The 23,415-nt window shown below is 42.5% G+C and overlaps 1 protein-coding gene across 18 annotated transcripts in view; it reads left to right on the plus strand.

The window, feature by feature from the left end:
* LOC111858509 (EH domain-binding protein 1-like protein 1) overlaps positions 1-23,415 on the plus strand; it is a 66,452-nt gene that overhangs the window by 25,562 nt on the left and 17,475 nt on the right. For 3 of the 18 annotated variants that reach the window (XM_072717139.1, XM_072717138.1, XM_072717143.1), the window contains 18 exons: positions 2,029-2,124; positions 2,583-2,636; positions 2,829-3,001; positions 3,579-3,718; positions 3,881-3,952; positions 4,326-4,526; positions 5,481-5,666; positions 5,834-6,028; positions 6,684-8,855; positions 9,002-9,160; positions 10,644-10,706; positions 10,900-10,981; positions 15,043-16,833; positions 16,942-17,010; positions 17,146-17,373; positions 17,861-18,778; positions 20,606-21,166; positions 22,903-23,047. In XM_072717139.1, coding sequence (XP_072573240.1) covers positions 2,029-2,124; positions 2,583-2,636; positions 2,829-3,001; positions 3,579-3,718; positions 3,881-3,952; positions 4,326-4,526; positions 5,481-5,666; positions 5,834-6,028; positions 6,684-8,855; positions 9,002-9,160; positions 10,644-10,706; positions 10,900-10,981; positions 15,043-16,833; positions 16,942-17,010; positions 17,146-17,373; positions 17,861-18,778; positions 20,606-21,166; positions 22,903-23,047 — 7,305 coding nt within the window. The other 15 variants (XM_072717140.1, XM_072717147.1, XM_072717141.1 and 12 more) reach the window with 15 other exon arrangements.

Consider the following 23,415-nt stretch of genomic DNA (forward strand, 5'->3'; position numbering starts at 1 on the left):
TTTGGAAAGCGGTGGCTTTCTCCTTGCAACCTTGCCAGTGTTCATTTTTATTCAGTGTTCACCTGACGGTGGACATAGACCCCAAAATAATCTTAGACTCATGAACATTAACATTAATCGATGTCTGAGAGGTTTTTAGTCTCTTAGAAGTTTCTTGGTTCTTTAGTGACCTCGCGGACAATCACATGCCTTGCCCTTGAAGTTATCTTTGCCGATTGACCACTCCTAAGACAATAGTCTTAAACTTCCTCCATTTGTACACAATCTGTCTGACTGTGGATTGGTGCAGTCCAAACTCTTTAGAGATGATTTTGTTTCCCAGCATGATTATTCTTTTTATGAAGTCCTCTGAAATGTCCTTTGTTCGTGGCATGATACACTGATAATGCACAAACGGGTTTGAAGATAAAGCCCTTGATAGAATCCAGTTCTTTTAATATAAAGCGGGTGCCCATTCACACCTGACTGTCATCACATTGATTGACAGCTATAACACTGATAGACAACACTTGACTAATCTCACCTTTAAATTACCGGCTAGGTTCACATACTTTTTCCACTCACAGATGTGTGACACTGGAGCATATTTATGCAGGAATATGGAAAATTCTGAAGGGTTCACTAACTTTCAAGCACCACTGTATGTGATTGCTAGTGAAAACCCTGTGATGGACTGGTCTCTGATTCATGGCCCCATGTACACTTTGCTTCTTGGGGTATACTGCAGGTTTACTACCACCCTGTACTGGATAAGTGATTGGAAGATGGGTGCATGTTACAGTTACATCTGTCAGTTTAAATGAAGGGCAGATATATGTTAAAGAAGGAGGTGACTGATATATGATTTGTGTATGTGATGGAGAAAAAAACTATTTTGGTGCCTCTGAACAGGACTGCAGCGTTGCTAGGTTTTTCAGTCAAAAAAGTGTCCTGCATTTGCACCAGCCAAAGAAAGACTGTTGGTGAAAATGATTCCTTGATCTGAGTTAAAGGAGCCACAGTCTGCACAAATAGTCAATAGTGTTTGAATGACACAGGCTTTTCCATCAGGATCATTTCTTATCCCACTAAGAAGGCTAAGAATATCCAGGAAGGGTTCCACAAACATAACAATGAATTCATCTCAGTTGAGTAGCTTGGCCAGTCACCAGATCCCACTGAAATGCATATGATAAATTCAAATGAGATTTTTTGACTTGAGAAAAAAATCAGAAAGCTCAGCACTACTGTGAGAAATACTCAAGTTCATCTGGACCAGCATTCCTGTAGAACTCTTTTGATACCTAGTGAAGTGAAGATCTTGACAAACTAAGGCCATTCTGAGGCCATACTCTGCAAGGAGTATGCACTGCAATATCAGGAAGAAATCATCAAGGATGCTTTGTGTTCTAACATCTATGAAAATATGCAGATTATCCACACTACATGTCTTTGTGGGATGACACCCAGAGGAAACCAACATGTGGGGAGAACATGCAGACTCCACACGCACAGCGGATGAGGGATCCTAACCCCCAGACCAGGAGGTGTCAGGCAACAGTGTAACCATTGAGCCATTGTGTCACCCTCTTCATACTTTGTTTAATACGTTATTCCAATGAATTGAAAATGGGAACTACAGGCATTTACTGTGGCATCCATCCATACCCCTTATCCAGCAGAGGGTCAGAGTGAGAGTGGAGCCAATCCCAGAAATCTCTGGGATGGCATGCCAGCCCGTCACATTGCACATGCTCACACAATGCCACAATTTCCCTCACCATTTGTTTTTGGACAAAAGGAAGAAACCAAAGTGTAGGGGGAACATGCAAACCCATCACCCACAGACCTGGGGGTGGGATTCAACCCCATAGATCTGCTGGTGTGTAATGATCATGCTATCTTTGAGCCACCGTGCCACTCCAAGGTTGCTGTAACTTGAAATTTTAATTTCTTGACTACATAATTCAGTCCACCAAACAGTATTTGGTGGAAGCACCTTTAACTGTATGACTGATATCCACGGTGTCACCTTCTGGTTCTCTCTAGCTTCATGGGTGGCAGCCGGGGATTCAGAACCCGTACCGGGGCACAGTGGTGTGGCATGTGCCTGAAAACGTGGAGCTCGCTGTCACTCTCTTCAAGGTACGTCTTGTGAATTCTGTTATAATGTGTTTAGGAGAAAAAACCTACATGATTTGACAATAAAGTTGGTAATATACTTACGTTATCTCAAATCGCAAATATCCAAGAGCTGGTTTTGGGCCTTAGATATAGCAAGGCAAAATCTAAAGGAGGGAGGAATGGGGGGAGGCAAAAATGCATCTGTTAAGGACACACATGGTGTAGATTGGATCTGGTTACCTTTACATATTCCTGTGGTTTTCAGCAGTGACCTGAATTTTGGGCTAAGTAATGTTATCCTCCATTACTAGGGAATGTCCCCAGTCTTCAGGTCGTTGTGATGTTAAGGGTTATACAGGAGAAGTGAATGATGTAAATGTGACTCCAGCAGAGATGCCGTGTGGCATTAAGTCACTGTTGAATGAATTGCTGCAGATTGTTATGGTTGGATAAAGTTAAAGCCACCATTTCAATTCTAGGACCCCAATGCTGAGGAGTTTGAAGACAAGGAGTGGACAGTAGTTATTGAGAATGTGAGTATCTGTCTGTTACTCTGGTTTCCACTGAGAAAGAGTGTCATGAGGAGGGTGCCATGCTGTGCTGTGCAGTGCTGTGCAGTGTCTGTGGATCTGAATATAAGAGGACATCATATAGCATGTAAAGGGGGGGGGCATGTCAACCATGCGCACTTTGAGGTACCAAGTGTCATTGCGTCTCACTCATAGGAGATGAAAGGCCGCCGCAAACTGCTGGCCTGTGCAGAGGTGAACCTGAAGCAGTTTGCCGCTCCCTCGCAGACCAGCCTGCTGCTCCAGCTGAAGCCGCTCTCTGTCAAGGTGGTGCAGGCATCCCTCAGGCTCTCGCTGACGTGCATCTTCCTCAAGGAGGGCAAGGCCACGTGAGTTCAGCAGGGCCTTTGGCCACACAATGCACAACAAGGAACGCAGTGAAACTGCAAGGCAGGACATGTCTTAGGCAGTGTATTAGTCAGTTTGGCGACGCTTATATATGAGTATTGATTGTTAAAGGATAATTCTACTGGAAGCATAATTTTGTAGTTGTTTATACTTTGTTATAATGGGTATCTGCACTAAAATGAGGACATTTCATTTTTCTCTGTATGAATTTTGTATGCACTGAGGATCACAGTTAGGCCATTTGTAATATACGAATGTCATTTCATATAAAAACACACCAGAACACAACCAGTGATACATATGGGAAGAGAGTGATATTAGAAAGTGATTTTCGAGAACACAACCTTTACTGTCATTTGAATACAGGAACAGAAGTGTCTCCTGAAGACAGAACAGGATTATTTTCTTTTTTCTGGAAAATCATGTGCACATTCTTAGTGTCCAGGGCATGTAAATACAGTTTGGATTTGCAGGTCGTCTTCTGGGAATGAGAACTGCTTTAATGTATAGCATGAAAGTAATGACTGAGCCTGGGCTGAACCCACTCTCTGCACACAGGGACGACGACATGCAGAGCCTGGCCAGTCTGATGAGCATGAAGCATGCAGACATCGGCAACATGGAGGACTTCAACGAGAGTGACGAGGAGGATGACAGGAAGGCCGGTCGTAGGGTCAGCCAGGTGACAGCCACTGTAGGTATGCTCCCGCTTCTAAAGGGGGCCTCCGGGCAGCACAGACACACCCAGGCCGGTAACACCCTCACCCGGCTGTTGCTCTTCTCTCATTCCCACACTGCTGTTCTTTCCAAGGCTGCTCCTACAGCTAATGGCTTATCTCTGCTCCTCTTTCTCTCATCAGCACCGACCTTTGCGGTACCAAAGGCTCCTCAGGAGTGCGGGCCCGTGACTGTCACCAGCCCATTTGTACTAGGTACCCCCCCAATAGCACTCAGGGCATGTACACTTACGTGACAGGCTCCAGAGCACCACAACCTTACGTAGAATAAGTGAGCCTGGAAAATGGATGGGTGTTTAATTTTCTCCAAGTAACAAGCTTACATCAAGCGGATTAAGAAATTAAGTTAAAGGGCATTGGAGTAAATAGTCACGTGGCTTTAGCCCGTAAGGGGGAAGGCGTCGCACTCGTTGAAACTTTTATTGTTATATTTGAGTCCATTTTCTCCTTTCCTATGACCTTTTCCTCTCCCTTTATCCTTCTGTCTGTCTCACTTTATTCTGTTTATCCTTTTCTCTCTTTCTCTTTCCTCACCCCCACCACCCACGGTCACACACACATGCCGCAGCCCCCCAGCATGGCGTCAGCACTGTCCCGCCCCTGCCCAGGCCCCCCCTTCACCCCCCCCGAACCCTGCGAGCCGTGGCTGCCTGCACCCAGTACCCCCCACCTGAGGCACGGCCTTCTCCTTACTCCTACATGGTGCCCGCCTTTGTTCGTGCCCACCCCCCAGCGCTGCCCAAAATCTTCCAACCCTCTATGGGCTCAGGTACTAGGAATAATCAGAGGTCAATGGGTGGTGCACTCTGCATGGGCTGCTGCGAGTCCAGTCCCAGGACAGGCTTCGCTCCCTAAGCACAGAACATGCCAGTGCAATATGTTTAACATTTATCTCTTGGTCAAGACATTACCATATGAAAAATTGCAATAAAAGTAATCCTTAGCCTAATTATGTCACTTAAAAAATTATTTAATTCATTATCAGTAGAAATTATTCCCAGGAATGCACTATTGTAATAAGCACTATTGAATTATGATCCACGCTACTTGGTACATAATTAATTCATATCATTGCTCACTTGTAACCTCATTGTATAAACGGTTTATAAAAATATCTTTCAATTTTGGTAAGTAGATCAAAGAAATTTCAGCATGAAAACATTCCCAGACACTCACATTATATAATGGCCATGGTGATGGCCCCAACTGCTGCATGTCTGTGGATTTGTTAAGCAAAGTTTCAAAGTACACACTATTCATTTGTGTTTTCCCTCTTTATTATGTACTGCTCTGATTATCGCTATGAAGTGGCATTGAATTAATTGAATTAATCAGGCCTTTTCTGGACAGAATCTCACAGTATGCAGAGTAATGTAAAACAACAGGCCTGTGCTATGGGAGTCTGTGACAAGCAGGAACAGCTTTTGGTGCTCAGGATGATTGGTCAGGCGTAGTCATAGTCTGCTGTGCAGAGCAGAGTAGAACGGGGCCCCTTGGAGGGCTTCATGGTGTAGGAGCAAATCGGCGTCTAGACAAACAGACCATGATAAAAAATGTAATCATGATAGAAAAGTGAGCTCAGATTTTAAGTTTCCACAGCAGATGCCCATTCAGCTTGCCACTTGCCACTGTGGAGTACCGCTTTCTCTTCTGTCTTTACTCTTTTCCTACCTCGTATGTCTTCCATTCTCTGCCTGTCTTTGTCCTTGTCCCTGTCACGCAGTCCCCATGTCTGTAACACGGGACTCTCATGGTGTCCTGAGTAATCCTGCTGAGGACTCTGGCCCCCCAGCTCAGGACCCTTTAACCTTCACCACTTTCCGGCCAAGGCCTGTTCCATCCCTGTCCTCCTCCACCTCCAGCTCCTGCACTGTCCATCTCCCTCCACCCCCCAGTGTTCTCTGTAAAGGTACGGCGAATGAGGAGTGAGCGTGCACATGTAAGGACCGATTTACACATCAGTATGAACACAATGCCGCTCGTAGTGAACAGGGAACAGTTCACCTGAAATAAAGCACCTCATCTAAACTTCCATTGCTTTTAACATCTCCTTCCTCTACTTCATCTGAAACCCAGCTGTCAGATCTGTGGCACGTGCTAATGCCTTGAGAAGGCATGGTGCTCCTGGCAATCACGTCCCCCCTGCCCCTGATGGTTCTGATGGTTCCTCCCCCCCAGGGGCACGCCAGCCTAGGATGGGCAAGGCCATGCTCTCTGAGCCTGCCGGCGTCCTCACGAAGCCCGCCAGCCTGCCCACTGCCCTGCATGCAGGTACCAGGCCGGCTGTGAGTCGTGTGTGTCGCATAGCGGGGCATCACCCCAAATGCACGGCCTCCTGCATCACTACAGTGCAGCTCCTCCGCAAGGTCAGGAGTGTCAGCTTAGGCACTGTAACAGTGCAGCTGTGACACTTAGATTACAGAAGGAAACATTTACTTATTTGCAGGACACCTTTAGGCAAAGTGACAGCTAAGAAAGCCCAGAACATTTTGGGTTAAGGGCCCAAAAGTAATATAATTACTTGTCTGACCATGTGATTCAAACCAGTGACCTTCTGATCGTGGGCTTGGTTTTTCACTCCCCAAGCTTGAATGCGGGTCTGTCGGCATACCGAGAGTGATCTCTAACTTGCTAAGCTATCAAGCTCATGGAATGGAGAAATCTGACAAAATATGCTTATTAAATGTTGTTTGGTCATTTTAAATGACTGGAAATATATACCTGATATATTAATTTCTTGTGGTATATTAAACTTTTGTCTTTGTTGTATTTTGTGCCATTTGGCCTTAATTTGCTGCTTCATTAAGTATCATTTCCTTCACTAAATATAATTTCTATCTCTTTTGTCTTTTTCCATCACGTCTTCTCTGGCCACCCTGTCATTTGGGGGCATCATTTTCTCTGTGGCTAATCTCTGCTGTTGTAGTCCCATCACCCTGGCAAAGTGAGTGGCGCCCCCCCAAGACCCAGACAGCCCTGTCGTCTGGTCTGCCTCCCTGCTTTTTCACTGTTCTCCCTGCTGACACTGAGAGGACCAGGGAGGACTCTGAGGCCATGAATGACACTGTCTCAGCCCCCAGCCCCTGCCTACAGCTTGCTCCTCCACCTCTGCAAATATCTGCCCTTCAAGCTACAATAACTGCCTCTCCTCCAACATTTACCCCAAATTCTACTTCTGTACCTACTCCTCCTCCTATATCTCTTATACCCACACCTCCTCCTGTTTCTCCGATATATACTCCTGTTTCTGCTATACCTATTCCCCCTCCATTTTCTCCTATACATGCTCCTTCTTTTTCTCATATGCCACCTCCTCCTCTGTTTTCCTCTATACCTGCATCTCCTCCTGTTGCTCCTATATCAGCTCTTTCCCCATTTTTTTCTATACCTGCTCCTCCTCCTGCTTCTCCTGCATGTGATGTTTCTCCGGTATTAACACCTGATTCTTTTTCTGTATTCCCTCCTCCTGTTGCTCCTATATCAGTTCCTCCCCCATTTACTCCTATACCTGTTCCTCCTCCTGCTTCTCCTGTACCTCCTCCTGCAGTTTCTTTGGCATCTGATGTTTCTCCAGCATTAACACCTGCCTCTATTCCTGTATCCACTCCTCCTGTTGCTCCTATATCAGCTACTCCCCCAGTTTCTCCTATGCCTGCTCCTCCTGTTTCTCCTGCACCTCTTCTTGCTGTTTCTTCTACACCTGATGTTTCTCCAACATTAACACCTGCTTGGTTTCCTGTATCCCCTCCTCCTGTTTTTCCTATATCACCTCCTCCCCCATTCTGTCCTATACCTGCTCCTCCCCCTGTTTCTCCCACACCTCCTCTTGCAGTTTCTTCAGCACCTGATGTTTCTCCGGCATTAACACCTGATTCTTTTCCTGTATTCCCTCCTTCTGTTGCTCCTATATCAGCTCCTCCCCCATTTTCTCCTATACCTGTTCCTCCTCCTGCTTCTCCTGCACCTCCTCCTGCAGTTCCTTCGGCACCTGTTGTTTCTCCAGCATTAACACCTGCTTGTTTTCCTGTATCCACTCCTCCTGTTGCTCCTATATCAGCCACTCCCCCAGTTTCTCCCATGCCTGCTCCTCCTGTTTCTCCTGCACCACTCCTAGCTGTTTCTTCTGCAACTGTTTCTCCGGCTTTAACACCTGCTTGTTTTGCTGTATCCCCTCCTCCTGTTTTTCCTATATCACCCCCTCCCCCATTTTGTCCTATACATGCTCCTCCCCCTGTTTCTCCTGCACCTCCTCCTGCAGTTTCTTCAGCACCTGATGTTTCTCCGGCATTAACACCAGATTCTTTTCCTGTATTCCCTCCCCTTGTTGCTCCTATATCAACTACTCCCCCAGTTTCTCATATGCCTGCTCCTCCTGTTTCTCCTGCACCTCTTCTTGCTGTTTCTTCGGCACCTAATGTTTCTCCAGCATTAGCACCTGCTTGTTTTGCTGTATTTCCTCCTCCTGTTTTTCCTATATCACCCCCTCCCCCATTTTGTCCTATACCTGCTCCTTCCCTTGTTTCTCCTGCACCTCCTCCTGCAGTTTCTTCAGCACCTGATGTTTCTCCGGCATTAACACCAGATTCTTTTCCTGTATTCCCTCCCCCTGTTGCCCCTATATCATCTACTCCCCCAGTTTCTCATATGCCTGCTCCTCCTGTTTCTCCTGCACCTCTTCTTGCTGTTTCTTTGGCACCTAATGTTTCTCCAGCATTAGCACCTGCTTGTTTTGCTGTATTTCCTCCTCCTGTTTTTCCTATATCACCCCCTCCCCCATTTTCTCCTATACCTGCTCCTTCTCCTGCTTCTCATGCACCTCCTCCTGCAGTTTCTTCTGTACTTGATGTTTCTCCAGCATTAACACCTGATTCTTTTCCTGTATCCCCTTCTCCTGTTGCTCCTATATCACCTCCTCCCCTATTTTATCCTATACCTGCTCCTCCTGTTTCTACTGCAGTTTCTTCTGCACTTGCCCCTGCAGGGTCTCCTTTTACTGCTCCCCTTCCCTCTCCTGGTTCTGGTTCTACTCCCATGCTTCCCCTTTTTTCTGCTTCTTTCTCTGCCACAGTATCTGCTTCTCCAGCTCTTTCCCAGTCAGGTATGGTATAGACACAGCCTCTTTTCTTTCTTCATAAGTTTGATGCGTAATTATTTCTTCCCTTTATTCTTTTTTTTTTTTTTTTTTTTTTTACTGCTCTGGCATCTTTTGTCCTGTTTCTCTGTCATTGACCTCCATTGTTGTAGCTCCATTGGGCAGTGGTCCTGCTGTGCCTCATGCCTTCTCCTCTGGAAGCCATTGTGACATTTCTGTTTGTGAGCCCAGAGGTAGTCTGATCACACTTCCTGCCCCACCTGACATCTCCCATCAGCCTGATAGTTACCCCTCCCCGGAAACACCAACTGGTAATTTTCACAGGGTTAGAAATCATGCCAGAGGATAACAGCATCTTTGCTCTTCAGGCTTCTCTGGCTGTTTCTGGAGTTTCCATTGTTGTTAATAATCCTTTCCCAGTGTGAGGAAACAGGCTGCCTAGCTATGATTCCCACCCTATGCTCTCACATACCACCTTTGACTCTGTGGGTTTAATGGCCTTTGGCTCCATTGCCTACTTGAACACACTGTCATCACTGCCCACTGACAATACTCCACCTTCTCACCATCCTTTGACTGTACTCCAACCTCTGATAGTACTCCACACTCAAGTAATATAAGGTTGTTATTACAGGACTAAAATCTATCATTGGTGAGGTATAGGCTTTAAAATGTATTAGCTGAATAATAATAATTATCATCATCATCACTAGGGCTAGGTGACATAAACAATATATCGACTTATAGTGATATAAAATTTAAACAATAATTTAAAAAAGACATACTGGATTAGGCCCTGTGGCAAAAAAATATTGTATTTATTAAAAGTAAATTTCAGTTTGCAGATAATTCAATTTGTCGGAATTTTCATGGGTTGAATCTGTTTACTGGGAATTGTAAGGGAATTTTAAGCAAAAATTCCGCCTTGAAGAAATAATAACTTGAATTATATGGTTATAATTATCCATATTGACTGGCCACTATGGTACCCATTTTAACCCACTATGGTAACCCACTTTTACCTCTAGAATCCAGAATCGTATTAAGTTTAGATGATTTCTGTGTTGAGAGAAGCTATTCTGCACTGCACTATTGTACTGTGTCATTTTTATATGTCTCTAAAGAGTCTGACAATATTAATTGTTACTTTATTGATCCCTGTGGGGAATTCCCTTTATGCCTCCCCAGCTTGCTCTCTGTAGGTGAGAGCAGGCTGGCCGCAAAGGCCAGCCACTCAGGGAGCTCAGGGCCTCACTCAAAGGCCCAGGCTCCTCCACAGGGCTCGAACCAGCAACCTTCTGGTCACAGACATAAACACTTTGCCCACTGAGCCACACATTGCCCTCAAACAAGGTGTTTTTAGCCACCTAAATGCCATTGCCTGGATGTTTTATTTATCACACCAGCACTGTGCATTCTCTGTAAATGACATATACTGTACTACAATGTGTTGAAATCCCTGAGGGGTGGCTGTTTCTGAGATGCTGTAATCACCATGTCTGGCAATCACACCCCATTCAAAGTCACTTAGATCTCTCCTCTTAACTGTTCCAGTACTTAACCAAACAGTAACTGAACATCTAGACCTTATCTGTCTTCCGTATTTATTCAGTTCTGGCCATATTATTTGCTGTTTGAAGGATCAGGCCATTCCATTACATATGTATGTATATATGCGTGCATGCTAACCTAAAGCTATGAGCAGGTTTTACTGAAAATACAGAAGTCTGTGTGTCTCACAGACTGTTGCTGACATTGCTCACAATTAACCACTTCTGGTGATATTCTCCACAGAAGTTCAAAGGCAGTTGGGTGCTTTGATAGAAGAAGATGATTTGTATATTTCTACATCTAATGGTGAGCAGGTGCATTTTTTCTGCCTTATAAGTAGGCCTACTTATTTTCTGCCAAAATAAGTAAAAATGTCTAAATGAAGAATTATTGCACTTTAAATGACCATTGATAGCTTGGGGGGATCAGTGGTTGCAGAGACCTCTGGGATACCTAGAGCATAACAAGACTGTACTGTGTGCTATTCCACCTTCCACAGAGAGGCAGGCCAAGCCTTTTAAGGCCCACAGTGAGAGGAGGCGGGACGCTAAGCTGTCGCCAGCAGCAAAGCTGACAACAGGGTAAGTGCTATAGCGAATAGCTCATGTTTCCCATTCCTCTAAATTAAAGCTGGGTCCCAATTCAGGGGCTGCAGCCTTATAAGGCTGCATTCTAAGACTGAATGTGTCACAGTGGCATGACAAGGCTGTCACATTTCGAAGGCTCCTTCAAATGCAACCTAGAGATGCGTTTTTTTCTGAGCTGCAAAAGATCCACTCAAATGATGAAACATTCATTGCACAAATTTTTAGGACGCGGCCTGCAAAGGCTTTATGCTGACCGCGTCTTTGGAAGGATGCAGCCCCTGAATTGGGACACAACTTATGATTCCAGGTTTTACATGTAAGCAAATGCAATAACTTCTAAATAAACTGAATGATAAGCCAGGGGTCTCCGCCAAAACAGCCAACTGACTGATGTTGCACCACTAGTCAGTTGCTGTTGGTGTACCGAAGTGTTTGAAATAGCTTTTGTGTTGCAAATATAGTGAGAAGCATACCAAAATATTGGGAAAGTATACTAAAATTGCTTAATTTTATTATGTTTTCATTAAATTTATGTACAGAATGTCTTCTTTTAATTTTGGGAAATGATTTGGCAAATTTATTCAAGTAATGTGAGGCTTTTTTTGTCGCACAAGCCATGTACACTGTATACAGTGACGCAAAATAATGTTGCTTGAATTATTCTGCGAGTGGTGAAAACTGACATGTTCAGTCCAGCACTCTGTAGACCATCTATTATTTCTTTGGATGTTTTTTTTGGGTTTTTCTTCATTGCGATATTATTGTCATCAGCTGTTGTGATCATCCTTGGGACAACCTGATCATTGCAAATTGCTTACATCCACAATAGTTTCTTTGTTTTTCAAAATATCTGAACTGTTGATTTTGGAATGCCCAGTTGTTCTGATTGGTGTTTTCTGTAATCTCATTTTCAAAACTGCTTGCTTTTCCATCATGGTCAACTGTCTAGTCATCTCATTTGTAATCTTCGCATCAATTGTAGACCTCAGATCAAACTCCTACTGACTAGAAACATCCAGGGTTTAAATATAGAAGGAGTCTGGTGGAGCCCAGCGTCACACTTCCAGGTTACAGGGCAGGAAAAACAGGTGGGAAATCCCAGGAATAGAGCAAAGCACTGGGTTTATTCAGGGCAAGACACAATCAGAAGCTCAGAACACTTGAAAGGAATAAAAATCGCATCTTGCTGGAGCACGGTTCTGCCTCATGACATTAGTCGCTCTGATTCCTTTGGTGAATGAGATATTCCTACATGATGCTTAGATTTCTGTACTATGTTTTTTGTATTTACAGTAGACTTTTTTTGCTTACCATACTGCTACCAAAACTTCACTTACAGGTACATCTAAAAAAATTAGAATATCGTGCAAAAAGTTCAATATTTCTTGACATTCCTTTCAGAAAGTGAAATTCATATATAGATTCATTACACATAGAGTGAAATATGTCAAGCCTTTATTTCTTAGAATTTCGATGATTATGGCTTACAGATAATAAAACCAAGAAATATTGAACTTTTTCACGATATTCTAATTATTTGAGATGTACCTGTACTAGCTAGATTCTCCTATAGGCAGGACATGTGTAAGAAACATTAAGTAAATAGCTTGATATTTTAATGCATTTTCACAGGGGCATTACAAATGAATAAGCAAGAATATTACTTGCAGTGATAAACCATTTTGAGGCATCTTTAAGTTTAATTTTCATTTCATAAAAAAAAAAATCAAATACTATTTAACCATTGATAAGTACAATATCCATATCAAATAAAAATATTTTGATCACATTTTTAGTTTATTTTGTATTGCTTTGTCTTGTGAAGAGGTAACACAACATGCCAACAAATAAACATACTGCATCTAAATATCCATGATAACTAACAGACTGAAGTACAGAGCACCTTATTCAGTGTTTAAACAACCAGACACATTCACAGCTCTTTTCACCATTAAGGTAACATGTTAAGCCACCAGTCACCTGTCACCTGTACTTGTGCTCAACCCAAACTGGAAGAGTAAACACAGCAAGTGACATATTTTACTTATTGTTAATTTATTGTTAATATTGTATGGAAAGCATTGTCTAGACACTCTGTGGTTTATCCTCATGTTTATTTTTTAACCTGGAACACAATTTTTTGACTACATAACAAAAATAACCCATTTTAGTTCATTGTCCCAATATTTTTGCTTCTCACTCCAGTATTGTAACAACATGCTTAATTGTGGTGTTTCATGAAGCATCCAGAGTTTGGAAGCATTTCTATATGAGAACAGCGTGTGAGAATGATATGCATCAATGAATAAATATAACTAGGGCTGGGTGATGTGAGATATTAATATTGCCTTTGCATGACATGCGCATGCAGTTGTCACATCGTAAAGATTGCGATAATCAGCTGGGTTGACACTTGGGCGGCATAAAATTTTTTGTACTTTCATACTATGCCAACATTATACCCCAGTATATGGTATTTACAAAGCATCGTTATTTTGTAATACAGTACAGTTCTGCTATTTTGAAATCTGGGTGATTCAATTTGCCAAGTGGGGGGGGGGGGGGGGGGGCTACCCATTAAATTGTCCCATTGTTAAATGAATGATTGTAATCTAATACATGTAAAATTCAATGTAAAGTGTACCGCCACTCCTGTTGCATGAGCTTTGCATGCATTCCCCAAGTCAAGCTTAATCATTTTTCACCTTACTGTCAGACTCACTCATAGACACTCATGTTGTGCATTTGTGAGAAATTTAACAAAAATGAGTCAGGTGGAAAAAACTGGACAACAAATAGTCTCTAAGAGACATTAGCCTTCCACTCTATAGAAAATATTTTGGATTCCAAAGAGACAATATTGAGGAAAAGCAAGTCATGTGTTGGCACAACTTGTGGCAACACCACCAACTTGTTTGACTCTATTGGTAGATAATAATGAGTTCTGTTTGGTTATAGTTTATCTCATATATCTTATATTTTGCTTTATTAATACTGCAATATCACCAAAAAAATCACATTGTGATATTTGAACTTTTTCCAGTATTGTGCAACCCAAAGTACAACACAGATGTGGTGAATGGAAATGTTATTATGATGCCCTGATTTGTACAGGGATCATGCTTTTTTCTTATAAATGTGGGTACCACATGGGGGGGCAACATTTAATGGTGCTGGGAAAAAAATCTGCACTTTTTTTGGGGGGGGGGGCGCATCTTAGTATATATGTTGTTGACTTCATCTTACAACAACTCAATAAACAAGCCCGATAATTTGTGTTATTGTACCATATCTTCTGGTGACAGGTGCAAAATTGCCTGATATAGCAGAGTCTTGTTGACTGCATGACTGTAAGTTGCATCCCTTGGATCTCATCAGAACAATCCTCCTTCAGAAATGGTGAATAGATTTTAGTGTTTATTGATTATCTCAAAAGGATTATTAGATTAATGGTGTCTAAAAATTAGCTTTAAACATGTGATGATTGTTCATGTTTGCTGTCAGATTAACCTCAGCGGTGACTTGTAGGTTGCATTATTGCACTCTGTGACCATGTCTTCCCCTGGAGAGTAAGACAGATATTGGGAAAGGCAATATGCCTCATGCTACACAGTCTGTTCTCCTTGGTACATGCAGCTTTATCCTCCTGATCTCTGAATGTTGGAGCTGAGGAAAATAACTAAGATTGTAAACTACTATCTATACAATATTAATGCATGAATGCTATGTCAGCATCATGAGATGAGAAGTTGTTTTGCCATGGCACGTATCATCACTGTCTTCCAGAATTATTTGCTATGGTGAGTCTAATAAACTGACGGACTTTAAAATATAGTGTGGCATTGTATTTGGGTGTCCTTGATGTTTCCATTAACTGGCATCTGTTATTCCGTTTTAACAAATTTTTTGCTGCTCTTTAGCTTATTTAGATATATTTGCAACTAATTTTCTGTCTTATAATCTTGGATTTTACTGTAAATGGCTGTCACACAGAATGTATGAGGTTAAACTGTGCTTGACCTTTGATCTCTGACCATAGTGCCCCTGTCCCATAGCTCGGAGAGCATGCTTGCTCTTCAGCCATCTTGTCCAAGAATTGCCAGAAGTCCTGGTTTTCCATCACAGATAGCTAACAGAGATAAGACCCTGTTCGCAGAGCGGTCAGTGGAAACAAAGCTTTTTTGGACACCGATGTTGAAAGAGAATCCAGTGCATACCAAACTTCCTTGCCAAAGCTTGGATAAAAAGTACAATGACACAGATGTTGTGAAGAAAATGGTGGCCCTGCGTCCATCTTGCCCTAGATTAGCCAGAATTCCTGGCTTTCCATCAGCACAGCAACTTAAAGCACCTGTGGTCCAGATGGAGAAGACTCCAAATATGGTAAGTCTTCTTCCGTCTTGTCCAAGAATTGCAAGTATTCCTGGCTTCCCTTCAAGACAGCCAGTCAGTTCCCATGATATTCAAATTGAAAGATGGCATATGCACAAGAGGCCATTGTGGGAAATGCGGAAGTCAAGACGAATGCCAAGTCTCTCGTCTTCTCAAGGAAAAGACAAAACTTATGGAAACAAGGAAATGATTCTGTCGATGGCAGCGCTCTTACCTGCATGCCCAAAAGTCGCCCGTATTCCTGGTTTTCCCTGTACACAGTTACCCAAATCAAATGAAGCCTTTGGAGAAGAAAAGGTAAAAATGTTGGCTCTTTTACCATCTTGTCCAAGATCATCCTCGATTCCTGGCTTTCCATCCAAACAAATGAAATCAGACATGTATGAAGAACAAATATGGCCTACTGGAAATACAGGGGAGAAGCCAAAAAAGGAAAGAATTAAGTTTGCCTTGTTTTCCTCTTTAGCTGAGATGACACTTGATAAAGAAAGTTTGAAACATATGACTGACTTAGCACCATGTTGCCCAAGTGCAGCCAGAATTCCTGGGTTCCCATCCGCTCCAAGGCCCAAAGCACTAGAAAAGGTTCCAAGTATGATTAATTTTCTTCCTTCTTATTCAAGACTTTCTAAAATTCCGGGCTTTCCTTCCTTAAAGACTGTTAATACCAACATCCAAGAAAAAGAATGGTTTATAGCTAAAAAGTCACTGCTTGAGAAGCCAAATAAGGAGAAGCCAAAGCCGATAATAGTGTCTCCACTATTCCTCTACGAAGTGATCAAAGACAAAGAAATGATGAATATGATGGTGGCCCTTGTGCCATCTTGTCCAGCATCGGCAAGTGTTCCAGGTTTTCCATCTGTACCAAGGCTGCTGTGCATGGAGGGCACCACTGATATGAACAGGTATTCCATGACTACTCTAGTGCCATATTGTCCAAGGATTTCAAAGATTCCTGGCTTCCCTTCATTGCAGTTAACTAAGTTTGAAGCAGAAGATTGGTCATTGCTTAAAGAGCCTTTGAGCAGGAAGCCCCTGAAGACAAATCAGGCAAGGTGCTTAAGTACATGTTCAGCACTTTTTGGATCAGAGGAGAAAGAAATTATGAGACTTACGGTGGCTTTGTTGCCTACTTGCCCAAGAGAGGCTCGTATCCCTGGTTTCCCATCTGCTCATTCACCAAACAGCCGATCCCAGTGTTCAGCATTTAAAGGACAATCTGAAACAAGCAAAGGACATTTGTGGGAAGAGAAAACCTTTGACAGTCAGGTAGAAATTTTTGATGACTTGGATGAGGCTAATGTTCATGAGAATACAATTAGTGATGTTACGTCCTGGAGTGTCAAGAATGAAAAAACAGCTTTGTACACAAGCACTCAATTTGAATTAAACAAAGAAGAAGCTGACCTTTTTGTAGAGCAGAAGGAGCCAGAATGTGACACTCTAGAAAGGGGGTGAGTGGATGCGTTGTGACACAGCTCTTATACAGCATGGCTTTGATGTTTGAAATCAGTATTAGCCGCATTGTTTTCACTCATCTCTTCCTTTGACCCTCATTTTAGGCTCTTGCACTGCAGAATGTGGCACTCGGTGCCCATGGGTCTGCCAGTGCTTTTGGCAGTTAGACAGAGGTGAGTGAGAGCATGGTGCCCACCTGCCCTCCCGCCCTGACTAACAGCAGCATGTAGGTCTGCTTTTCCTCATCCATATACATGGTGTCTCGTTTCTCTCCCTTGACTTCTTCTCTGTCCTGCTATCTTCATCAGGCCCATGGGTGATCTTCCCACTTCAGGGTCTGTTTCACTGTTGACAGATAAATATACAGACATTACTCTGAGAAGCCAAGAAATCCCCCGCCACACATTTTCTCCTGCACCTACTGCTCTTGACCCCAAGGTCCAGTTTTGCTTGATAGACCTCCCTGTCAGTATTGTGAAGCAGGAAGAGTGCACTCCGTACACAGTGAAGCGAGAGAAGTCACACAAGGATAGCATGTAAGTGTGTGGGGAAACCACTCTCTGATATGTGCCTTCCTGTATGATGTGGGTCTGCAGGATGTATGCATTTGGGTGAAATCTGTACTGTGGTATAGACTTCAAGGGACTCCAGGGTTGCCTTTCTGTACATTGCGGTGCTAAGGCTGCCTTTGTAGGACTGAATCATCATTTGCATATGAGTCAGATTTATTAATTACACAGTATTAGCTTAATGTTTTTGTCATCCAATTTATAATTAACAATAGAAGTGAACAAACTTTATAAGAGCTTGCGTAAATAGTACTGACATCATGATATTGAATCAAAATTACGTTAGGAAGGCAATCTCTTGTTGTTGCGTCACGTTAATAAATTGCCGGTCGTCTTTTGTATGTGAACACATCTTGTGTTTTATAGTATGAGTACCATTAAGGCATGAATAATATCTAAGTTTGTTGAGTATGATGTTTGCCTCAGCTCTGACTTCGGTATCACTCTTCTTTAGACCTGACAGTATGGTTGCTCTATGGCCAACATGCTCAAGATTTTCCAAAATCCCGGGGTTCCCATCAATAAATGTACTAAGTGAAATGGATGGTAAGGAGGCAGCCTGGCAGGTGGTAAAGAAACCATTGTGGGAGAGACCACTGAAAGTAAATTCAGAACTGTCTCAGGCACTGGGGAAATCACCAGTAATCACCAGTGAATCAAAAGATATGACAGGGTGGAGTATGGTGGCTTTGGTGCCATGTTGTTCAGAAACAGTAAGTATTCCAGGTTTTCCATCAATACCAAGACCCCGAGCAGAAGAGTCTTCCATAGGAAAGATTCCAAATATGGTGAATCTTCTGCCATGCTGCCCACGAAGTCCCACAGTTCTTGGTTTTCCTTCAGCACACACATCCATCAAAGAAAACATTTTGGTACGGGAATGGTTGGAAATCAACAGACTGTGGAAGACACGGCCAAAGAGGAAGCTACTGCTTCCTTCTCCATTTCAAGATCAGTATCATGAGGATAAAGATTTCCGCGGTATGTTTGCTCTGGCACCATCTTGTCCAAGTGTTTCCAAAATTGCTGGCTTTCCATCAGCACAGTGGCCAAAGTCAGAGAATGCACTGATCCAAGGAATCTCTAAGGAATTTCTATCCCGTCAGCCTCACATCCTCTCGAATGACACTACCCATGTTGATGGTGAAATACTCACACCTGTGTCAGGCATGCAGCTTGTTAGCGCCCCTTTGGCTAACGCAGAAGCAAATGACAGTAGCGGCAGCAAACCCAACATGCATCTAACTTTGTCCAGTGACTCCAGTCTTCCGTTTCATCCTGTTGGTGAAATTAAATTAATTATGCTGGAAAGGGATAATGAGGAAATGAAAGTTGGTAGAAGGGAGGCAGCAAAAAGCAAAGTGGATGGGGGGTAAGTTTCTCAGCATGACCTGGAATGACAGTGATCAGTGCTTAGCAAGCATGCCTTTGTCCATCTATTCTCTCTCTCTCTCTCTCTCTCTCTCTCTCTCTATACTTGCATACATATATTTCCACTATATTCTATAATGGGAATCACTGCATGGGCTCAGGAACACTTCCAAATGCTTGTGCAGCTTTTCTCTGGGTACTGTAGTTTCTCCAGCAGTCCAAAAACATGCAGTTAGCTGAAGTCCTGTCTCTATATTGCCTGTGTATGTGGCTTATGATGGATTGGCATCCCATTGAGAGTGCACCTTGCCTTGGTGCAGTGCTTGGTGCAGTGCTTATATTTAAATGAATAAAAATCGCATTGTAATAAAAGTAATTCATACTAACTCACTATCAAATAAGTGTTTTATAGAGGGACATCCTTTCAAATATGCAGTATTTATATGAGGCAAAATGAAATTAAAATAAAATATAAAATAAAATAGATAATTGTTATGTTATGTGGTGCAGGCGAGCAGAAAAGCAGGCAAGCTGAGATGAACTGACAGGCAAACGAGGTTTATTACTTACAGACAGGCAGGCAGGGACAGGACCAGGCACTACGTCAGACAACGTCAATGATAGTACTAGGGAATACAGGTACAGACGCCGACTAAATACACCAGACGGATAGGAAAGCACAAGGAACAGCTGATGACAATCGGGTAGCCACACGAGGTAATGAGGGGGGCGTGGCACACACGAGGATCGGACGAGCTGGGCGTAACAATAATAAGTAAAATAAATTAACACAGTTGTAACACAGTTGAAACTGAATGAACTGTAACTCATTAGTTTATGACTAAAGAAATATATGTATTATTTTCATAATTTTTACATTTCCTTAATGTTCCACATTAATGCCCCTGTTTCAGGTTTCTGCTTTTTACTAAAAATTAATGTTTGTCAGGTTCATCTCTGTACAGCATGATTGATTTAAATTATTGCAGGTAGGGATACTTTGTGATCCTAGTACTTAAGTCATAAATGATTCACCATCCTCACCTTGAAGTTAGTGTCCCTGGCAACCTTGATCCTATGGAAAACTTACCAGGGGGTGTTCAGATTTTGGATGGATGGATGGATGGTGTCTTATCTGTTAGTATCTCCTGCTCTGTTCTCTGTGCTTTACCCAAATTCCTTGATTATTTTAAAATCGATTGTTTTGTTCAAGCATAGAATTCATGTGAAGGAACAAGACTTTGCAGTAGGTAACACAAAGCATGTGGATGTCCTTATAAAAGAAGGAAACAATCAGCCTCAGTCTTCTTCACTCATTTCTAGAACAGTCCAAGATGAGGGTCAGCAACTGGTTTCTGAGAAAGAAAAGGACCATGACAAACAGTCAGAATATTATTTAGGCTGGGAGATTTTGGTGGAAGAAAGCAATGGGACAAACCACAAGGAACCTACAGCAGGGCTGGCAAAGACAGTAGTTAGCGCCTTTCCGAGAGAGTGAGTGTCAGGAATGCAGCTGACTGCTCGCATGTCTGCTCTGCGCCAGCTTCCACTGCCAGAGAATCTGCAATAAAGTTTATCTGTGGCTGTGTCTCCTTTCAGCAGTAACTGTCATGAAACAGCATCCGTTAAAAACTTTGTATGTGCGGCAATGATTCAAGATTTGCATGTTCTCTGCATTTCAGTTTGTTGAACAAGGAATACAGAATTTGTTGACTTTCTTAAATAATTGGCCTGCATATTTGTATATAAACAGTGGGCATAACTTTATGTGGTTCCTATGCTCATGTGAGTTGTCCCCTGATGGTTTATTTAAGTTTTTGTCTCTCAGTTATGAGAGAGTGGCTGCTATGTTGCAACCGGCTCATCCAACATCAGTTACTGGCCATTTGGATAGTACCATGGTCACTGCTAGGAACACAGAAGCGAGTGAGCCATCGTCCTTAAGTTCAAAACAGGAGCCCTTCATTATCAGCCAAAAGGCACAAGATGTGGAGGAGCCTCATACCATTGAGGTGGCTAATGATGGGAAAATGGAGTTCCCAAATAGTGCTGAACCATGCAGCCGCTGCTTGGTAGAAAGTGAAATGAACCAGGTGAAAGATCAATCTCCATCTCCATCATCACCTCGAGAAAGCGAGGATGCATTCAGTGGTGATGAAGGTCAGCCATGCCTGGAGAAAAGGCCACCTTTGTCAGAAGCAGTCAAACAAGAAATATCCTTTAAGAAACGTGAGGATGCAAACAATGATGATACTGCCCTAGATGAAAAATCCCCAGCTTTAAACGATGAAAAAGGCCAAAAGCAGGATTTTGAGGAAGTATTAGGAAAGGAGGATGCATCGCAGGAGGTGGGGGCCTTACTGTCTGCGTCATCATGTCTGGACACGCGGTGAGTGTTCTGTGGGTTAGTTTTTAATCAATCTCCACTTTGCCATTTAGTTTCATAATCCACAAATATGCAAAATATGTTTCACGTGTACAAATCACTCTATATTTTTGTGGATATGATTTTATACAACACAAATTTTAATAATACATGTTTGTGAATAGTGAAATATTTGTGGATCATGGTACAGTACATATATGTGGATTGTCTTCTGTGGGTTACAAATAATACAGTCCAGTATACACTTTCATAGTTATTTTCTAAACATCTGAGAGCATGGAATGACACAACGTATGCATTTCTGCAAAACAACAGCAATTCATGTGGCTTGCATAGTGGATTTTCAATGTATGAACAGCTTCTAAATGTTTTTGTGGCTTTTTTCAATAAATAAACCATAAATACCAATATGCACATGCTGCAAATGAGAGATCTTGTCTTAATGGAACCAGCATCATCAAAGGTGGTACAGATCACATATGAATAGCCTTGTTTAGCTAGTTACCACATAGGCAGGCATAACTGAAAGGGGAATTACTAAATGTTGCAGTGGTAATACCATAAATATATGATTTAATAATTTTGGTGAATTCTTTGCCAAATTAATTCAATCTTGACCAGAAGAGGGGACTGCTTCTGCTGTTTGTCCCACATCTGAGGCTTCCCGGGTAGAGTATACTTTATGTCTGCAGGGTGTGAAAGTTCTGCAAAACAGGACCAAGCTGGGTTATTCATGCATCCAGGGTCATTCACACCTCAGGTGGAAACTTGCAATGTGTCCTATCTGGTGTATCAGCAGAAAATGCTATACAGGCAGAAAAGAGCACAGTACGTGCTATATAGGCAGAGCAGAGCACAGTGCATGCTATATAGGCAGAGCAGAGCACAGTGCATACTGTACAGCAGAGTAGAGCACACTGCATGCTCTATAGGCAGAGCAGAGCATACTGTGTGCTGTACAGGCAGAGCAGAGCACACAGCATGCTATACATTCAGGAATGGCCTTGAATGGAGAAGGGCATAGCTTCTCAGGATTACCAGCACCCAGTCCGGTTCCTCCAGCACGTTTGGTAAATCTCAATATCTTGATCAAAGAGGGGAAGTACAATATGTAGAACATAAAATATATGGATAAGTTAATTATGGATAATTATTGGTTCAATATTCTAATTTGACATTGTTTTATGACTTCCACAAACTACATTCAATGTTTATAAAATAATCTTTTTTTACATTTCATAGTTCCATTTTGATGAAAATTAGTTTAGTCAGTATGGTTGAGGGTAATATGGATTCTAGAATGTTTTCAGGGGTTAATCACTTGGCTCTGGACTAGAAACATAATGTAGTAAGTTTATAGTTCATTTGGTGACACTTTACATTAATGCACCTTCATAATGCATTAATGTAATGCATCACATGCTGCTTATGAATGCATTATGAAGCTGCACTCAATGTTCTAATAATGAGTTATAAAGGCACTATGAAGGTACAGTTAATGTAATGTGTTAATATTCATTTTTTAGTTGAATTTGCCCATTACTGGTCCAACTGTTTACCTTATGTGCTGTATCCATTGTATTGTAATGCCTACTTTTGAAACCATCACTAATAATATGACCAGCAGATATGACCGGCTTTACTTAATAGATGATACTGGATGTAGCAAATAGGGGAACGGGAACAGAGCTGCCCTTCAATCATTTCATTATTCTGGAAATGATCTATCCTCTCCTCAGCTCAATGAGACAGCAGGTGGCGCCTAAAGACTTGCCTGTTCCGATGCCCCGTGTGAAGAAACGCCTTAGCGCCTCTTTGTCTGATGACACCACATCTCTAACCACCAGCAGTCATGGGGGGGTCCAGCCCCCAGCAGCCAGTGAGGTAGTAGCTCCCTTGTTTCTTGCCTCTCTGGATTCTCTTTCTCACATGTTTCAAAGTCAGTCGCATGTACTGCTGTGTTATTTTGTCTGAGAAGCTAATGGTCCCGCATAGTTTTAGCAAAAACTGTAACAGTTTACACATCTCCACTTACAAACAATGGCCTGCCGACACCCAACAAGAGGTGTTGATGTAGCAGGCAGCTCAGTGCCCTGGTAACCTGAAGCTGTGTTTGCTTAGTGGTGTAATGCCGTTTATCACAACAAAATGCTCCTTAAGAGTAATAGTAGCATGTCCCACTCCCCATCCACATTGTCTGGACACGGCTAATGTGGATGAAGTGTCAGCAGTTTTAATTCTTAATTTTCTTT

Source organism: Paramormyrops kingsleyae, chromosome 10, assembly GCF_048594095.1.
Source record: "Paramormyrops kingsleyae isolate MSU_618 chromosome 10, PKINGS_0.4, whole genome shotgun sequence".
NCBI lineage: Eukaryota > Metazoa > Chordata > Actinopteri > Osteoglossiformes > Mormyridae > Paramormyrops > Paramormyrops kingsleyae.